The sequence below is a fragment of the Prionailurus bengalensis genome, chromosome B2 (genome assembly GCF_016509475.1).
Source record: "Prionailurus bengalensis isolate Pbe53 chromosome B2, Fcat_Pben_1.1_paternal_pri, whole genome shotgun sequence".
Taxonomy (NCBI): Eukaryota; Metazoa; Chordata; class Mammalia; order Carnivora; family Felidae; genus Prionailurus; species Prionailurus bengalensis.
The window spans coordinates 9,276,981-9,293,494 of record NC_057349.1 but is presented as its reverse complement, the minus strand read 5'-3'; the positions used below and the strand labels follow the sequence as shown (position 1 = coordinate 9,293,494).

General features: G+C 47.8%; 1 protein-coding gene across 3 annotated transcripts in view; it reads right to left on the bottom strand.

Annotated features, from left to right (window-relative positions):
• The window catches only part of MBOAT1 (membrane bound O-acyltransferase domain containing 1), a 105,205-nt gene extending 88,968 nt beyond the window's left edge, over positions 1 to 16,237 (bottom strand). Inside the window, exon 1 of one of the 3 annotated variants that reach the window (XM_043590717.1) lies at positions 15,947 to 16,237. In XM_043590717.1, coding sequence (XP_043446652.1) covers positions 15,947 to 16,042 — 96 coding nt within the window. In that variant the 5' untranslated portion in view covers positions 16,043 to 16,237. Of the gene's footprint in view, positions 1 to 1,021; positions 1,196 to 15,946 lie in introns of those variants that run through there. The other 2 variants (XM_043590718.1, XM_043590721.1) reach the window with 2 other exon arrangements.
• Between the last annotated feature and the right edge of the window lie 277 nt (positions 16,238 to 16,514).

Sequence of the window (16,514 nt, the reverse complement as noted above, 5' to 3'; positions counted from 1 at the left end):
AAACGTGCAAAGACTCCCATGAGAATGAGAGTTTGGAGGCCTAAATTTACATGCCCTGTATGGCCAAAAAAAAAAAAAAAAAAAGTCCAAAGCAGAAAGTACAATTTAAGTGAGCCTGGATTGGGAATACTCCCAGGTGTCCCGGCAGAAGGGGAACCCAAATGTTTTTTAAAAGGGCTGCACTCTAAATCCGGGTCTCAAAATATTCCCACAGTTAAAGTACAACAGGGCAACGACGCATGAGCACCCAATCAAAAATCACCAAAGACCCTTGAAAAGTGAAGAAGCCAATCACAAAGACACATATTATATGACTCCATTTACAGGAAACAGCCAGGATAGGTCAGTCTATAGAGAGAGAATGTAGGTTAGGGGTTGCCAGGGACTGGGAGGGGCAGACACGGAGAGGCAGGATTTAGGAAGAAACAGGAACTGCTAATGACATGGGCCTTTCTCTGGGGTGGGGGACAGAAATGTTCCAAAATTAGCTTGTGACAATGGTTACACAACTCTGTGACTATACTAAAAAACATTTTGAACCGTATACGTTAAATGAGGGAACTGTAAGGTACAGGACCCTGGAATAAAAAGAGCGCGTGAATGGAAAATTTGGTGAAATTCAAAAACTCTGGAATTTATTTAATAGTTATATATTCGTGTTGGCTTTTTGTCATTTTGACAGATGTACCACGTACGATGTTGACGCTGGGGAAAACTGGGTGAGGCATACATAAAAACGCCCTGTGCTATCGTTACAACTTTTCTATAAATCTAAAATTATTCCAAAACGGTAAGTTTTTTTTTTTTTAATTACCAAAGAATGTGACCCATCTATTACGAAGCAAAGGGCCATCTTTAAAAGATGTGCAAGTCTTTTCTTAAAATACTGCTAAGACCTTGGTACCTTTCACTTGAGTTTATGAGGGCTGATTACAAAATAATCCAACAAAGGCCACCGCATTCAAGGCCTTTGTGGGGAAACGAGGTGCCTTAGTGGTACACCCCACTTATCGTCACCTACCCTGCATTTTAAGGTCTTCACTGATGGCCCTCCATGATCTGTGGCTTTGGCTATCCTTAGTCACTTTTTCACCTGAGGTTATTTCCTTCTGTGTAGCAAACTTCACGTGATTGTCAAGTTCAATTGTTCTTAGAACCATTTTCGTTGCTCTTTTCTACCTTCTCCAATTCTTCTGGAAACTGCAACAGAGGACCAAAGCTAGACACGCATTAGTCTAATAAAAGTTTCAAGGCTGCCAAGTACACAAGCTCTGGCTTTCCAGCTCTCATGCAAACTTATAAGGGGTCAGTTTCGAAATAGTTTCATAGCCTACTACCTGCCTTAAAATTCTCTCCGCGGTTTCAGCTCTCAAAGGGGCACACTCATAATTCCTCATTCGTTGGTATGAAGAAATTGAGCCCCAACCTAAATCCTGAGGAAATGATTTTTAGTTTACGGCCACATTCTGCCCTTCCTTTAACCTAAGATAGCAGAACTGGCAATCAGATAAAGATATGTCTAAAGATGCTCTAAATGCTTCAGTAGAAAGATAAACACCACGTAAGTCAACTTCAGTTTTGCAGCTTAGTAAAGCGAACTATAAAACTGAGGTAAATGTTAGCTCAATGAGGCTGAGATTACAAAAATAAATGTGAAATAGTCTACCACTATACTCTTTTGTAAACTCCACCATTACATTAAAAACAAAAAATTAAAAATCATTTTGTCCTTTCCTCCACATAAACGGACTCTCGGAATATAGTTTCATAGAAATGTTGGTTTTCTCCCCTTCCGTGAAATAATCTGCAGGCAAATGAACATGCATTGTTTGGAGAAGAATGGAGAAGGGAAGAAAAACAGCTCAACAAGCCCTATTAGACAAGAAATAGCCACGCTGCTTTACATGATCTTTTTTCTAGAGTAAAGCACCCCAATTCCTAAATTCTGATTTTACACTAAAAAAGGGGTGCAGTGGTCAGGGTCAGGCCACCCCAAGATGGGGCCACTTTGGCATAAAGACTGTTTTGACTTAAAAGCAATCCAAACTGCAGATGCAGAAAAATCTCCTTCCCTCCCCCTCCACTGTGTAAATTTACATTGGAAAAGACAGCTAGTATGAGAAAGAGAGCTATGAACAGAGATTCCTCTTTACTGAAGAAATGTATTTGCATAGCAGGACAACCTTTGTTTTCTAAACATCTCCTCACCTTCCTGCTAATGGTCATCCTCCCCTTTGTATCTCCAGATCTTACCCCTCTCCTTAGCTCAGGAGGTCAGAAAATAAGCTTTATGTGGCCTGAGTGTCTTCGGAATTTTCATGTCTGTGCGGATTCCTCATACATATGCTATTAGATTTGATTTTCTCCCGTTAATCTGTCTCATGTCAATTTCATTCTTAGTCCAGCTAGAAGGACTCTGAAAGTCATAGAAAATTTCCTCCACCTCAACAGATGAAAGAAGAGAGATGATTCCAGAACCCCAAAGGCTAACTCAATTCAGCCAACATTCACCAAAAGGCACACATTACATTTGCAGAAATAAAAAAGTAAAATATACATGTAGAATCCTATTACCTACAGCCACCAAAAAGTGGAAATTAAAGAGTCTTGGTTTGTGGGCTTTATCTTCAAAAAGTGTTTCTTTACAGGGCACCTGGGTGGCTCACTCAGCTGAGTGTCTGACTTCGGCTCAGGTCACGATCTCACTGTTCATGAGTTCGAGCCCCATGTCGGGCCCTGTACCGACAGCTCAGAGCCTGGGGCCGGCTTCAGATTCTGTGTCGCTCTCTCTCCTTACCCCTCCCCCACTTGCACTCTGTCTGTCTCTCTTTCAAAAATAAATAAACATTAAAAAAAATTTTTTTAATAAAAAATTTTAAAAAACAAAAAACAAGCCTTCCTTGCTATTATTGAAGATTCTGGAAAAACAGAATTTTAGGGCTGAACAGGTTTTCAGCAGATGGGCATACCAAGAGTTCTGAAGAGGTACAGCTGACACCAGTTAGAGACAGAGCCATTTTCATCCCTGGGACTTGAGGATTGCAGGGGTCTTTAATATTCTTATACCTCAGTCCAGAGTGGATTTCTCTCCATGTGAGGGGAAACTGGAAACAAACCCCAATTTCTCTCCCCACCATGTGTGCTACTGGAAAGGGACCTCGGTGCTCCCCATTGTTAAGCAGAAGAGAGCAGACCCAAATTGGGAGTCACTTATGCTAAGCCCCAATCGGCAAAGACTTAATACCTAGCCTAGCTGTAGTTTTGATTACCCAGGAACGTAAAAAAATTTTTTTAAGTTTATTTATTTCAAGAAAGAGAGAAAGCGAGCAAGCAGGGGAGGAGCAGAGAGAGAGGGAGAGTGAGAATCCCAAGCAGGTTCTGCACTATCAGCACAGACCCCAACGCGAGGCTCAAACTCATGGGGCTTGAACTCATGAACCATGAGATCATGACCTGAGCTGAAATTCAGTCAGGTACTTAGCTGACCAAGCCACCCAAGCGCCCCCCGCCCCCAGGAATATAAGCTTTAACTAATCAGCTCAGAATTACCTGGTCAGCACCAATGCAATAATCCCACCAGAGAGACTGTTCAAGTCCCCTTAGGAAGGGGACCTTGCCTGGAACAATGCATTCTTTGCTAATAATTTCCTTTTTCCGCACCCTTTTTGCATTTAAAAGTCTTCCCTTGGGTAGCCAGTTGCGTGACTCTTGATATCAGCTCAGGTCATAATCTCACAGTTCACGGTGTCAAGCCCCCTGTTGGGCTCTGCACAGCCTGCTTGGGATTCTTTCTCTCCCCCTCTGTCTCTCCTCTCTCTCTCTCAAAATAAATACGTAAACATTTAAAAAATGTTTCCTTTTCTACAGCTTGTCGGAGCTCCTTCCAATTGCTAAATGGGGTGCTGCCCAATTCATGAAAGGCTGCATAAAGCCAATTTGATCTTTAAGTTTACCCAGTTGAATGTGTGCTGTTTAATACCACAGTCCTCGGGAATGAGAACATAGGAGGGGGCGCCAGCGTGGGAAGCCCCGTCCCCGACCTCCTCTCCCACCATGACTGGCACCCCATGCTCTTGCTAAGGGCCAAGGCAGTTCCTGGAAACAGAAACAGAACTCTCAGAAAAGGCGGAAAGCAAGTCGAATGTCACAGGAGCTCTGTATATACAGATACAAATCACTCCTAGGAGACACTGCTAAGTTAAAAAAAAAAAAAAAAAAAGGCAAGGAGTGGAAGAACTGTCTACTCTCAGAAAAACAGACAGAGATTCTGCACACACGTATGCACAGCCCATCTCTGAAAGGACGTCACTGGCTGCCAGTGGGGAGGCGATCTGGGCAGCTGCAAAGGGGCAGGGGGAGTGTGGGACGGGACCCTTCATTATATCCTCTTTTCTGCCTTGTGCTTTTGATACTAAGCATATAAGCTACCTAGGCAGAAAACTAATTTTTTTTACTGTACTTTTACAATATAAAAACCACAGGGGCGCCTAGGTGGCTCAACTGGTTAAGCGTCCGACTTCGGCTCAGGTCATGATCTCACAGTTTGTGGGTTCGAGCCCCGCGTCGCGTTCTGTGCTGACAGCTCAGAGCCTGGAGCGTGCTTCGGATTCTGGGTCTCCCTCTGCCCCTCCCCCGCTCATGCTCTGTCTCTGTCTCTAAAAATCAACATTTAAAAAAATTTAAAAATGAAGTAACATAAAAGCCACAAAATTAATTTCAAATAACTTTTAAAATTTAAACAAATAAATAAAATTAAATAAAAACAAAGGGTAAAACATAATGCCAGAAAAAAAACACAAAAAAAAAACAAAGCAGTTTTAACTCTATGACATTCATAATGAAACCACTTCATGAAATTTCACAGAAGGACTTTTGAATTTAGCCAAAGTTCCTCTAGACCTAGTTCCTCTAGGCCTTAGCAACCTTCTGTTGTCTACCTTTGCTGACAAATTAGAGCTACAGAATGATGAATGCGACAAATCAGGGGCTGGGAGGAGATGAACTACAGTCTTTGTGATTTTAATTACTTGTTTGACCTCAGAATTTAGAACCACGGGGACAAAAACTGTTCAAAGGTTACCCCTCCCTCGATCTTTCTCACGTTAGACCTGAGTTCTGTGCTGGTGTTTGGTAAACAAGCCTGCGAATGGACTCTTTGTAATAATAAGATGGTTGGGAAACCCCCAGCACTATCAGCCCAGAAATCTGAATTCAACACTTAAAACCGCTTTCATGCTGTTATGGGCTTTGAAAACCAATTTGGAGTCCGATTGATTACTAACGCATAAAAGACGAACCGCTGACAACTTGAGGAAGTTGTAACCACAGCCCCACTGTTACAAGGAACTGGATATCTGATTCACCAAGGGCACGTCTTCGGGAGAACCAGAAAGCACATTACAAAGAGGTCAAAGAGTTCATCGTGGGGGAGATGGTCACATTTCTTAAGCCCAAAGGGACAGAGGTCTTTTCATAAAGCACATTTTTCAGCTGTACAAACTACCTGAAGGTAACTTTTCCCACCGAGTATTACACTGATCCTTGGCAAAATTGCTAGAAATAGCCATTAATACGACCACAGCAAGTTTCTCCTTTATCTTGTTTACTGAAAGGGTTGACTTACTTAAAATAGAAAGCTTCTGGAAGGCACACAACCAAGTTCTGTTATTAAATTACACATACTGAATTCCTTTTACAAGTTGCTACTACAAAACATAATTCCAGATTGTCTCTCCTTAGAATCTTTTTCAGAAACCTTTCTTTATAAATGTGATTCGGAGGCCATGCTGCAAAACACTTGGGTATAGGGCATCTTTTACACACGACACCTGATTGTAGGCTGCTGCGGGAAACTTCCACATTTTGCCCACACAAATCTGAGAAAACGGGCCCAAAACTGATATTAATAATCCCAAGGAATGCATACCTCAACCCCACATAATACAACTGGGAATGGAGAATTTAAACAAGCCAAGGCTAATTTCAAACTATCAGCAACCGGGCCCTTCATTAACTTTCCAATCAGATATCAGGCCTACGAATCTGAAATGCAGGTTCCAAGTAACAAACAGACCTAACCAGTTGGTAAAAAGAGCTGGCTCCCAAGTCCCACTGAATTTACTCATTCGTTCCGATGCAAGAACGTAAATAAAATTCCGGTTCAACAAACATTTATGAAGTTCCTGCATTGTACTCAGCACACCGAGATGACGAAGGTTCACCCTCAGTCACTGCCCACGAAGAATGCTGGTCTTTTCTCCAATCGAGTCTCAGTAGCTTTGCTCAAACAGCTTCCTCTTCCTGGAAGATTCTGCAGGGCCCATCTGGCCCCAGCCCAGCACATTCCCCTTCTCGTCCTAAGGCCGCAGCTCACAGGGCGGCTGCAGAGGCCTGGTGGCCCCCGGGTAGTGGCACGTGCAGGGACTCCCTGAAGCATGCAGCACGTTGTATTACAAGGGTTCACATGCAATACAGTGGTTGAACAAGCGCGTATGGGTTTGTCGCTGGATTAAGGTACACCCTAACCAATCTCCGCAGCCCCATTCCAACCCAGTTATTTGGCCTCCCACAGTCAGGCAGGGCAGAAAGACCAATTAATATCTAAGACGTAAGGTAAGCCCCGCAATATGGTATGCAAAATCCCGGGGAGAAACAGAAAAAACGAAGGGACCTGTTTGCCCCTGGAGCGGAGGGAGACAGCAAGGCCAAGGTTACAGAGAGCAGGTGGAGATGAAACAGGAAATGAGAACTGGGAAGAGGACGAGGTTCAGACAGAGAAGGAAGAGTGTAGGCGGAAGCTGGCAGGTGCGAAAGGCACACGGCATTTGAGGCATAGGAAATAAACAGTCCCCTGGGATGACAGCACGGTGCACAGGGAAGCAAGTGGTGGCTGCCATACTTCCTGGAAGCACAACAATCAGACAGTCCTGGGCTCAAGTCCTGCCTCTGCCCCTTTCCAGCCTCTGGGCTGCCGGCAAGGCACTAAAGCCCCGTAGGCCCACTGCTTACATTGAAATTTGCGGCATAAATTTCAATGCTGTCACACCCGTTAAATGAGATAATGTACGCAGAGCAGCTGACTGAAGGCCTGAGAGCACATGCACTCAATATAGAGAGCCGCCGGTATCATTAAGCCAGAAAGGTAAACTGAGGCCAAGCTGGGAAGAATCCACTCTTGTTCCATGACAGAAAGGTTAAAGCTCCAGAACCCACTGGGCCTCTGCTTAAAATGGCAGGAAGTATGTGGTCACGCCTGCACATTCTCTGTCCTCTCTTCAATTATTGTCAAGTTAAGCCACCAGATTGCGACACCAGTCAGCATTTTCCAGACGGGCCAGCCTACCTCCTGGACTCACCCAGAGTCCCCCCAGATGGAGACGGCTCATTCTCTTACTCTGTGTGCACAGGCTCCCTCAGGGCCACGCCATGGGGCAGTCCCCAACTCCACCAGCCCTGCCCTCTCGACTCTATGGAATTCACAGCCTTGCCCTCAACACATCTTATCGCTTGGTATTCGCACACTGTTTCTGCAAGTTGAGCAATCTCTTCGGAACCACAAAGGAACTTTCCACCACGTTTCTGTGCAGCCCCAGGAAACACTGCACTCCATGGTCAAGGTCGGTCACTGGCCACAGGCTTATCAGGACTCCGGGACCCCAGGGGCCCACGCCCACTGCCCAGAACCCTGCCATTCATTCTGATTCCCATGCCCAGCCACCAAGCTCCCCTTTGTCAACTTGCAGCCATGTGCCGCTCGGACTTCCTCCTCCTCCGTGACTCATCGTCCCATGCAGACCTCCTTCCCTCTGCCGACCTCCTCAAAGCCCTCCCTCTGCTCTACCCCAAACCCCAAACTGCCTTCCCAGCTCTCTCCCTTCCCTCCCAGCCTTGGTGGAGAACTATGTGCCAACAGGTGAGCAGAGACAGGAGCATCACTACTTTTCCAAATTCCCCTCCCCTTTGCTGCCTCAGCCCACTTCTCTTCCACCATCCTTCTAGAAAAGCTGTGCTCCCTCCAGACTCAGCCCAAACTCCTCCTTTTATGAAGTGAGATGGTACGTTGGTGGGATTGAGCCCCATGTCAGGCTCTGCACTGGCAGCACAGAGTCTGCTTGGGATTCTCTCTCCTCTGTCTGCCCCTCCCCTGCTCGCACATGCGTGCATGCTGTCTCTCTCTCTCTCTCTCTCTCAAAATAAACAAACAAAAAAATGAAGTGAGATCATGCACGCAGAGCAGCTGACTGAGTGCCTGACAGAGGGTGGGTCTACCCTCTCCGGTCTAGCCATATGCTCTCGGAATCTACCAGCCTAGAGAGCTCAGTTACTGCCCAGCCTTTTCCTCCGCCTCCGGCTCACGTCCCAAGTCTACCTGCTTCAAACTTTGGGAGGAAGTCTGCCAGATCCCCCCCCCCAAGTCCACGGGGGTGGCTGGCTAAACCCAACTGTCACCCCTACCATACAACCATACCCGGACTGTCATCACTGCCCCGAACAGCTTCTCTAGGAATCTTCCACTCACTAGGCCAGCCCCCACCTGCCTCCTTTCCTCGGCACCTACCCCTCAGTCCCTCCAAAACTCTGGGTGTGTCCCCTCCCTCTCCCATCACTTCCAAGTACTTGTCGGCATCTTTCAACACCCCTTCTTCTTAACTGCCTAGCAACCCTCTCTGCAAACGCCCAACGGTTTTACTTCTGCTCCTAGAAGGAGCTGCTCGAAGACAAAAATCGCATATTGGCACAAACTCGTGCCTCTCAAAATTTGTGGTTTTCAGCCCGTCGATTACACTCAGCAGCCCGTTAAATGGACCGTGCACACCCCCTTCTCCACATCCCAGAAAGACAACGCTACGCCTTCTCCCATCCTCAAAGGCCCGCCCTCCTCCGTCCCTGCAACCTGCGGCCGTAGGACTCCTGCCCTGCTCCATGAAATTAAAATCTTCCCACACCTCATGTCCGTCACTGTCTTCCCTTTGATGGTAGCACTGGTGCCCAGCTTCAGCTGGCCGGAGAATCACCTGGGGAGCCCCTCCCCCCCAACATTTGACTCACCAGTTGGGGCCGGATTCCTGAAACGCACATGTCAGTAGATTCTGAAGAATGTCCAGGCATCAAATTTTACGGTAAACCCGTCTCTGACAAGGATCTACAAATTCCAATCCTCGGCCAATCCCAGCCCACTGCCCGTTTTCTGTGTGGCCTGCCGGCTAAAACAACGTTTTTTCTCTTTTTTAAGGATTGAAAATAATCGAAAGAAGAAAATTTCCAGACACGTGAAAAATTATACAAAACTCCAATTTAAAACTTTTTTTAAACATTTATTAATTTTTGAGAGACAGGGACAGAACAGGGGGGAGAGAGAGAGACAGCGAGAGAGAGAATGAATCCGAAGCAGGCTCCAGGCTCTGACTTGTCAGCACGGAGCCCGACATGGGGCTCAGGCTCATGAGTTACGACATCATGACCTGAGCCGAAGTTGGACACTTAACCGACTGAGCCACCCAGGTGCCCTCGAAACTCCAGTTTACAAGTATCCGTAAATGAAGTTTCCTGACAATGCGGCTACACCCAATTATGGATTCACTATGTATTGTTATTTATTCTACTTTCATGCAATGGCAGAGCTGAGTAGATGTGATGGGCTGCAGGGCCTGAGGCTGAAGATACTGACCGCGTGGCCCTTTATAGAAAACGTCCGCAGAGCTCCAGTCTGTAGGACGAGGTACAGACACGCCAGAGCCCATCGGCTGCCTCGTGACGTGACCCCTGCTCTCTTCCCCAGCCTGGACCCTGCGGTCCACTCACAACCTGCAGCCCACAACCCACTTCAGCGGGTTCTCAGCTCCCAGAACTGAGCGATTTCACTCGTCCACACCTATGCGTGTGTTCTTTCTACCCACTTTGCCTGCTAAACTCCTCCTCATCCTGCAAGACCGAACACGTGCTACTCCTCACCTGCCAGAGGCTGACAACCACGCCTTGTCCCCTCGCAAAGAATAGATCTTCCCCTCCACTCTGCTTGATTAATTGGGATCCCAGTGTGCCGTGCGGAGCAGTGGTTCTCAGACTTCGGGGTGCCTCAGCGCCCCAGGGAGCTCATTAAACCACCCAGGGCTGTGCCTGTCCCCCGAGCAGCAGATGGGGACACTAGGCAGAGAACGGACATTACTTTTTATTTTCTCGTTTATTTTTGAGACAGAGACAGCATGAGTGGGGGAAGGGCAGAGAGAGAGAGAAGCGGACAGAGGGTCCGAAGCAGGCTCTGCACTGACAGCAGCAAGCCTGGGGCTCCGACTCACGAACCGTGAGACCACGACCCGAGCCAAAGTCGGACGCTCAGTGGACTGAGCCACCCAGGCGCTCCTGAGAATGTACATTTCTCACCAGTTTCCAGGCTGATACCGTTGGTCCAGGTCACTGCACATGAGCAACACCGGTTGACGTATGTGTCCCTGCCTCACCCAACAAGATTTTTGAGGATGGGCCCTATTTTATTGCTGTTTGAATCATCACAGCCCAACAAACCCCGAGGAATTCTTGGGGAACACGGGAGAAACTCAATACTTGTTGTCTGCAGTCTAACCAAATTATTTTCCTCCTGTTTGCCAATCATTTTCGACATCAGAAGAAGGGGGTATCAAGGGGAGTGCAGACCTGACTTTGCAGGAACTACTGAGGCCCAAAAAGAAAACTAAAGTAGCACTCTGCAGGGCTGATGTTCTCTGGCCTGCCATATGCCCACACCCATCCTGAGCTGGGATGAACTGGAAAGTCCCAAGGTGAAGAGCAGATTGTTCAAGTTAGAAACCCAAGGGTACAGCCTGGAGGCGGCATCAGTGGGGGGTGTGGAGGGGGTGGGCCAAGCAAAGGACCCTTCTCCCAACAAAGGCTGATCTGCTGTCCACTTGGTTGTAAACCATGTTAAAGGTAAATAGTAACTTCTACAGGAATCCAACATCTCCTATGGCTTTGCCTTCTCTGTTCCACCAGGGCACCATCTACAAACTTCTGTCAGCACCTGCACAAGTCAGTGAGTACACAGTACTTGTATACTTACATGGGTCCTTTGTCTCCTCTACTGGTGTGCAAGCCCTTCCAGGACAGGGGCCTTGATGCTTTTTAGCCTTGTATTTGTACCACCTGGCCAGGTACCAGGCACTAACAGCATTAAATAAATATTTAATTGGTTTAATACTGACTATGGAATGTGAGCTGAGCTTTTAACCAAGGGCAAGATCTAGATAAGAAGAGACTTGCAGGTTGGGCTTTCCAAGATTGGACAAGGGAAACAACCGGTGACTAAAAGCTCCAGGCAAGTAAAGAAACCTCGAACCTCGCGGTCAGAGGCCCCGGTGGAATAATCGAAACTCACTACTGGAATCACCATTCATCAAGAATGCCAGGTCTTTAGAGCTGGTCTTCATTCACCCAGCCTTTTAAACTATAACACAAGCTTATGTTAATTGTCCTAAACCTTTCCTGCTTCAATCTCAAGATCATTTCCTGGATTCTTATGTCCTGGTCTATTTTTCCCTTGACCCTTTTTCTGATTAGGTTGGGGTTTGGGAGGGGAATGAAAGCCAGGCAAGGACTTCTAATTCAACAAAGAATTGCTACTTTATGCAAAAGTATACAAAGTCTGGTAGGACAATCGATAAAAACAGCCTTGGCCCCCAGAGCTCCCCACCACCAGAATGGAAATTCCTTATAGTCAGGAAACCATTTCTTGCTCAGCTTTCAAAACTCCTTTCAAAACAGGCGTTTTAACAATTAACAACATTGATATCCAATGCATCACGCAATTAACAACATTGATATCCATCCATCATGGTGGTTAAATCAGTCTTACAAACTGTGACAGTTATGTTTAGTTTAGGGGCACCTGGGTGTCTCAGTTGGTTAAGCATCCGACTCTTGACTTTGGCTCAGGTCATGATCTCTGGTTCTTGAGTTCAAGCCCCACATCAGGGGGAGGGGGGAGGTGACAGCATTGAGTCTGCTTGGAATTTTCTCTCTCTCTGTCTCTTTCTCTCTCTCAAAAAATAAATAAATAAGCATTTAGAAAGAAAGAAAGAAAGAAAGAAAGAAAGAAAGAAAGAAAGAAAGAAAGAAAGAAAGAAGGAAAGAAAGGAAAGCCACCCTTAGTTTAAAGGCAGATCAGGTCACATTCCACAACGAAAACCAAGTGAAAAGGAAACAAGCAGATGACTTAAAAAATAAGACAAATACTCATCCTTTGTTCCCTGATTCACTCTAAATGAGGAAGAAAAGTTCTTACCTAATTTATCCCGGGCAAGTGAAGCTTTATATCTAAATAATCCTACTAGCTGTCGGCGCTCCACACTTGCTATACACAGCGACCCACTGTTTTAGAAATCCAATTTTCACACACTCACCTGTGACACACCTGTGGAGGGTCCTACATCATCATCCATTTCCTACCCTCTGCATCTGAATTCTTCTGTACTCTACTTGTTTCTAATTAAGTAAGATGATTTTACATTTAACATCTCGAGGAAGATGTCAGACTAGTAAAGTCCCTGGAAATTAAAATAATAGACGTTTCCTCACGATTGATCGCCCGCAAGCTTCCCTGGGGAGTTAACAGAACAGATAAATGAAAGAACCAAATGAAAAATGAGTTCTTCACTCGCGCAGTAGAATGCTCAACAGATATTTTAGGTTTTTTGCAAGTAATAAAATACCTGACACAGGGACACCCAGAAGCCAAAGACATTCTCAGATGTACGTTCAATGCAGAAATTACGAATACAAGCGTGAAATGCTATGAAATGCTAACACGGGGAGGGGGGAAGAGTCAACGTCTTCAGATGGCCTATAAGGAGCTATTTAAGTAACACAAGGGACATGTTTTGTCACCTCTAGCATATTGCAGGCCAATAAAAAGCCACTCTCCGGTGGGACAGAAGCAAACATTTATTGAGGACTATTCTCTTATTCCTGGATTGTCCTCCACCTCTGGCTCTACCTTTCTCTTCCAAGTTCTGTGCCCAGAGTGGAGCCCCTGCAGACCGCATCACCCAGGCACCCCAGGCCGTCACCCTTAGATGTGATCTGACCACTGCGGAGATGGGCAAGAGACGGAAGGACTGTGGGTGGAGGGAAGGAAGGCTGAGGCTCTCTCTCTCTCTGCTTCCGCCTGCGGGGGTGGATACAGCTCTCACTGGGCAACAGTAACAACACATCCTCCCCCTTCCCCTTCTGCATCCAGGTCTTAGTACCTGAACCTCCGCCAGTGGGTCCCTTAATGCTGCCCACATCCCTCCATGTAGTTCATTAAAGTGTCTCCACCGCAACCCACTGAGTTGAGTTTCCTGCCAGGACCCTGTGTGAATGAAGGACCTTCCTGATGTAGAGCATGTTATATCTGCCTAAACTTTCTCCACTCTAAAATGCAGATTTTTTTTTTTTAAAGAGAGAGAGAGCGCACAAGCAGGAGAGAAGGGCAGAGAGAGAGAGAGAGAGAGAGAAAGAAAGAGAGAGAATCCTAAACAGGCTCCATTCTCAGCAGAGAGCCCAACACGTGGGACTCAATCCCATGGGCCTGACATCATGACCTGAGCTGATCTCAAGAGTCACACAGTCAACTGACTGAGCCCCCCGGGTGCCCCCAGAATGCAGAACATATTGCCATTTCCCCTTTTACCCATGGGGGCATTTGGAGCTCTAGGCGGCTGAATGCCAGCCAGCAGTCACAGAAGCACTCACAAAAGAAGTCTGCTGGCAGAGTAGGTCAAGTCTGACATCTAAGACCTTAAAAAGGCCTTGAAAGGGTGAGGGAGAGGGGTGCCCGGGTGGCTCAGTCGGTTAAGGCCCGGACTTCAGCTCAGGTCATGATCTCACACTCCGTGAGTTCGAGCCCCGCGTCTGGCTCAGTGCTGACAGCTCAGGGCCTGGAGCCTGCTTCGGGTTCTGTGTGTGTGTCTCACTCTCTGCCCCTCCCCCACTCCCTCTCTCTCTCTCTCTCTCTCTCTCTCTCTCGTGCGCTCTCTCTTAAAAATAAATTAAAAATAAACATTAGAAAGTGTGAGGGAGAAAAACACACCAAGCTTCCAAATTCTCAAGCCACAACTTAGCCTCAAACCACATTATTTATGGTTTGCGATTTTCATCAGGCCTTAAATAAGTGAGCTGGGGCATTGCCCTATATGTAGTTCTTCCAGCAAGAGTCACTCAGATGTGACCCTGCTGGAAGGTGGCGGGGCCATCCAAAGATCAAAGACATCATGGGGTGGGGGGTGGGGGGTCCTTCCTTGCCCATGGCCCACTTTTCTTTTTCAGTTTATCCCAGAAATCCCCTTCTCCCAGCCTTAAACATCCTCAAGCCTCTTTTATTCTTGTTTATAAATTAAAAACAGGGTTCCTCTGACAAACCCAGGAGGCTGGGGATGGAGGCAGATGAGTTAAAAAGCACCTAATATCGTACCAGCACCTCTCAGTCATAACTTGTCAGGGTTCCTTAACTATCCCTTTCCATACGAAAATGCTCCCCAGATTCCTCTCTCTAGCAATGCCAAATAACTTAAAACAGAAAATGCAACTAAAATAAATTCTGACGGGGGTTGGGGCTGGGGCTGAAGGGTAAGTACAAAACACATTCCGCTTAAGGAAAGTCAGCTATGAGTTATATAGCAGTTTCAGGGCAAAAGAATCTGTTAGTATCTCTGCCTTTGCCTAAGTCCCTGGGACTCTCCCATCTTCATTACAAATCGAAGACTGATTTACAAAAGCACAAGTTAGCATCTAATACCGCCCCCGATTTGTTAACTTTCTGGATTTTGCAACTGATGAGAAGGCAAATGGCCACAGGAGGTGGAGCTCTGAATCAGATCTTTGGAGGCAGCCAGGTAGAAGGGTGGCTCAGTAAACAGTATGTGAATAAGGCAAATGTCCAGGTCTCACTTCCTCATTGCAGAAGGAATGTGAGTGGAGAGGGCAGCAGGTATACTCCCGTTTGAAGAAGAAAAAAAAAAAAAAAGAAGAAGGGGAAATAAAAAAAAAAAGATCAGTAGTGAAAAGCAGAGGAAGAAACCTGGGGCAAACCTCGGTATGAAACTAAACTAAGGTGAATGGGCGGTCCCCCAACACACTTCATTCCACTTAAATCAACATATATTTACTGACTCTCCACGAAAGACACGGCAGATCTAGCCTGCAGCACCTGCAGACACAAGAAAATGAGTAAGGCAGCCTCAACCCTCAGGCAGATTTCCTACGAGGAATTATATTGTTCTTTATTGCCATTTTCAGTTTTAACGGTAGCAGACAGTTCCTGGACAGTCCAAGTAACTTCTCTGAGCCTCTCTTCTCCCACTATCCTAACTCACTCGGGAGCCTAGAACCTCAAGAATGAACCCATTGGATAAACTGGAGCCCCTTGGGAAACCATGGCAATCTTGTGTAACTCCTCCCTTTCCGATGGACATCACACCTGGCACAAAATAACTGTCCCTCTGATCAGGCAAGTCTCACCACCCAAGTCTAAAACCCAGGTGTCTGTTCAAGCAACAGGCTGCAGAAACAGACCAATCCGGCTTATCTTTTAAGGACAGAAATCTAAATTAAAAATAATCAAGCTTCGACTACACGGATGGGAAAAAAACAAAACAAAACAAACACCTGATTCATTTATCAGAATACCTTAGAACTTCGTGACAGGAAACGAGGCAACCCAAAACCTCAAGAAGAAAAAATATATGTAGCATCTGAACCCGTCTTTCAGGGTATACCGATTTTTTTCACACTTCGAGGACAAAAACGTTGTCAGTAAAAAAGCCCACCTGTCGAGTCTGTGGCTGTGAAATCTGCTATAGGGGCTGGGGGTGGGGGGGAGGACCGTCGGTGGCTAACGGGTGCCCGCAGCCCGCACCCCCCGCGGTGGCCCGGGAGGAGGGTCCCTCGCTGCGCCCACGCCCCGGCCGCCCGTTACCTGGTCCAGCGGGATGCCCAGGAGCTCGCTGAGCGGGTGCAGGCAGGTGGAGCCCGTGGTGCGGTACGAGAGGCTGGACGGCGGCTCCGCTGCCATCCTGCATCTTCGGGAGGCGGCTGCCCCGGCCCCAGCCCGCGCCACCCCGCTCCCCGTCCCGCAGCCCGAGCGCTCGCGGGCCGCTGCCCCAGGCGCGCGCGCGCGCACGGCCGCCTCGCCCGCGGGGACCGAGCCACCAGGCCGGGGGCCGCGCGAACTCCCGGGGCGCAACCTCGGCGTTGGCGCGGCGGCCCCGGGGCGCGGTGGGAGGGCCGCGCCGGGCGCGCTCCGCTTCCCGCTGCCCTCCTCTCGGCGCTCATTGGCCCGGCCGCCCGGGACGGCCCCGGGAGGAGGGAGGGACGGAGGGAAAGTGGGGAAGCGGAGCGCGGCCCCGAGCGCCGCCCGGCCCGCCCACCGGGCCAGAGCCCGGGCCGACCCGGGCGAGGGAGAGCGACGCCGGCGGGCGCCGCCGCCCTGCCCTGCGGCCGCTGGCGGGCAGCCCCGGGGGCGGGAGGCGCCCGTCCGCTTCCTT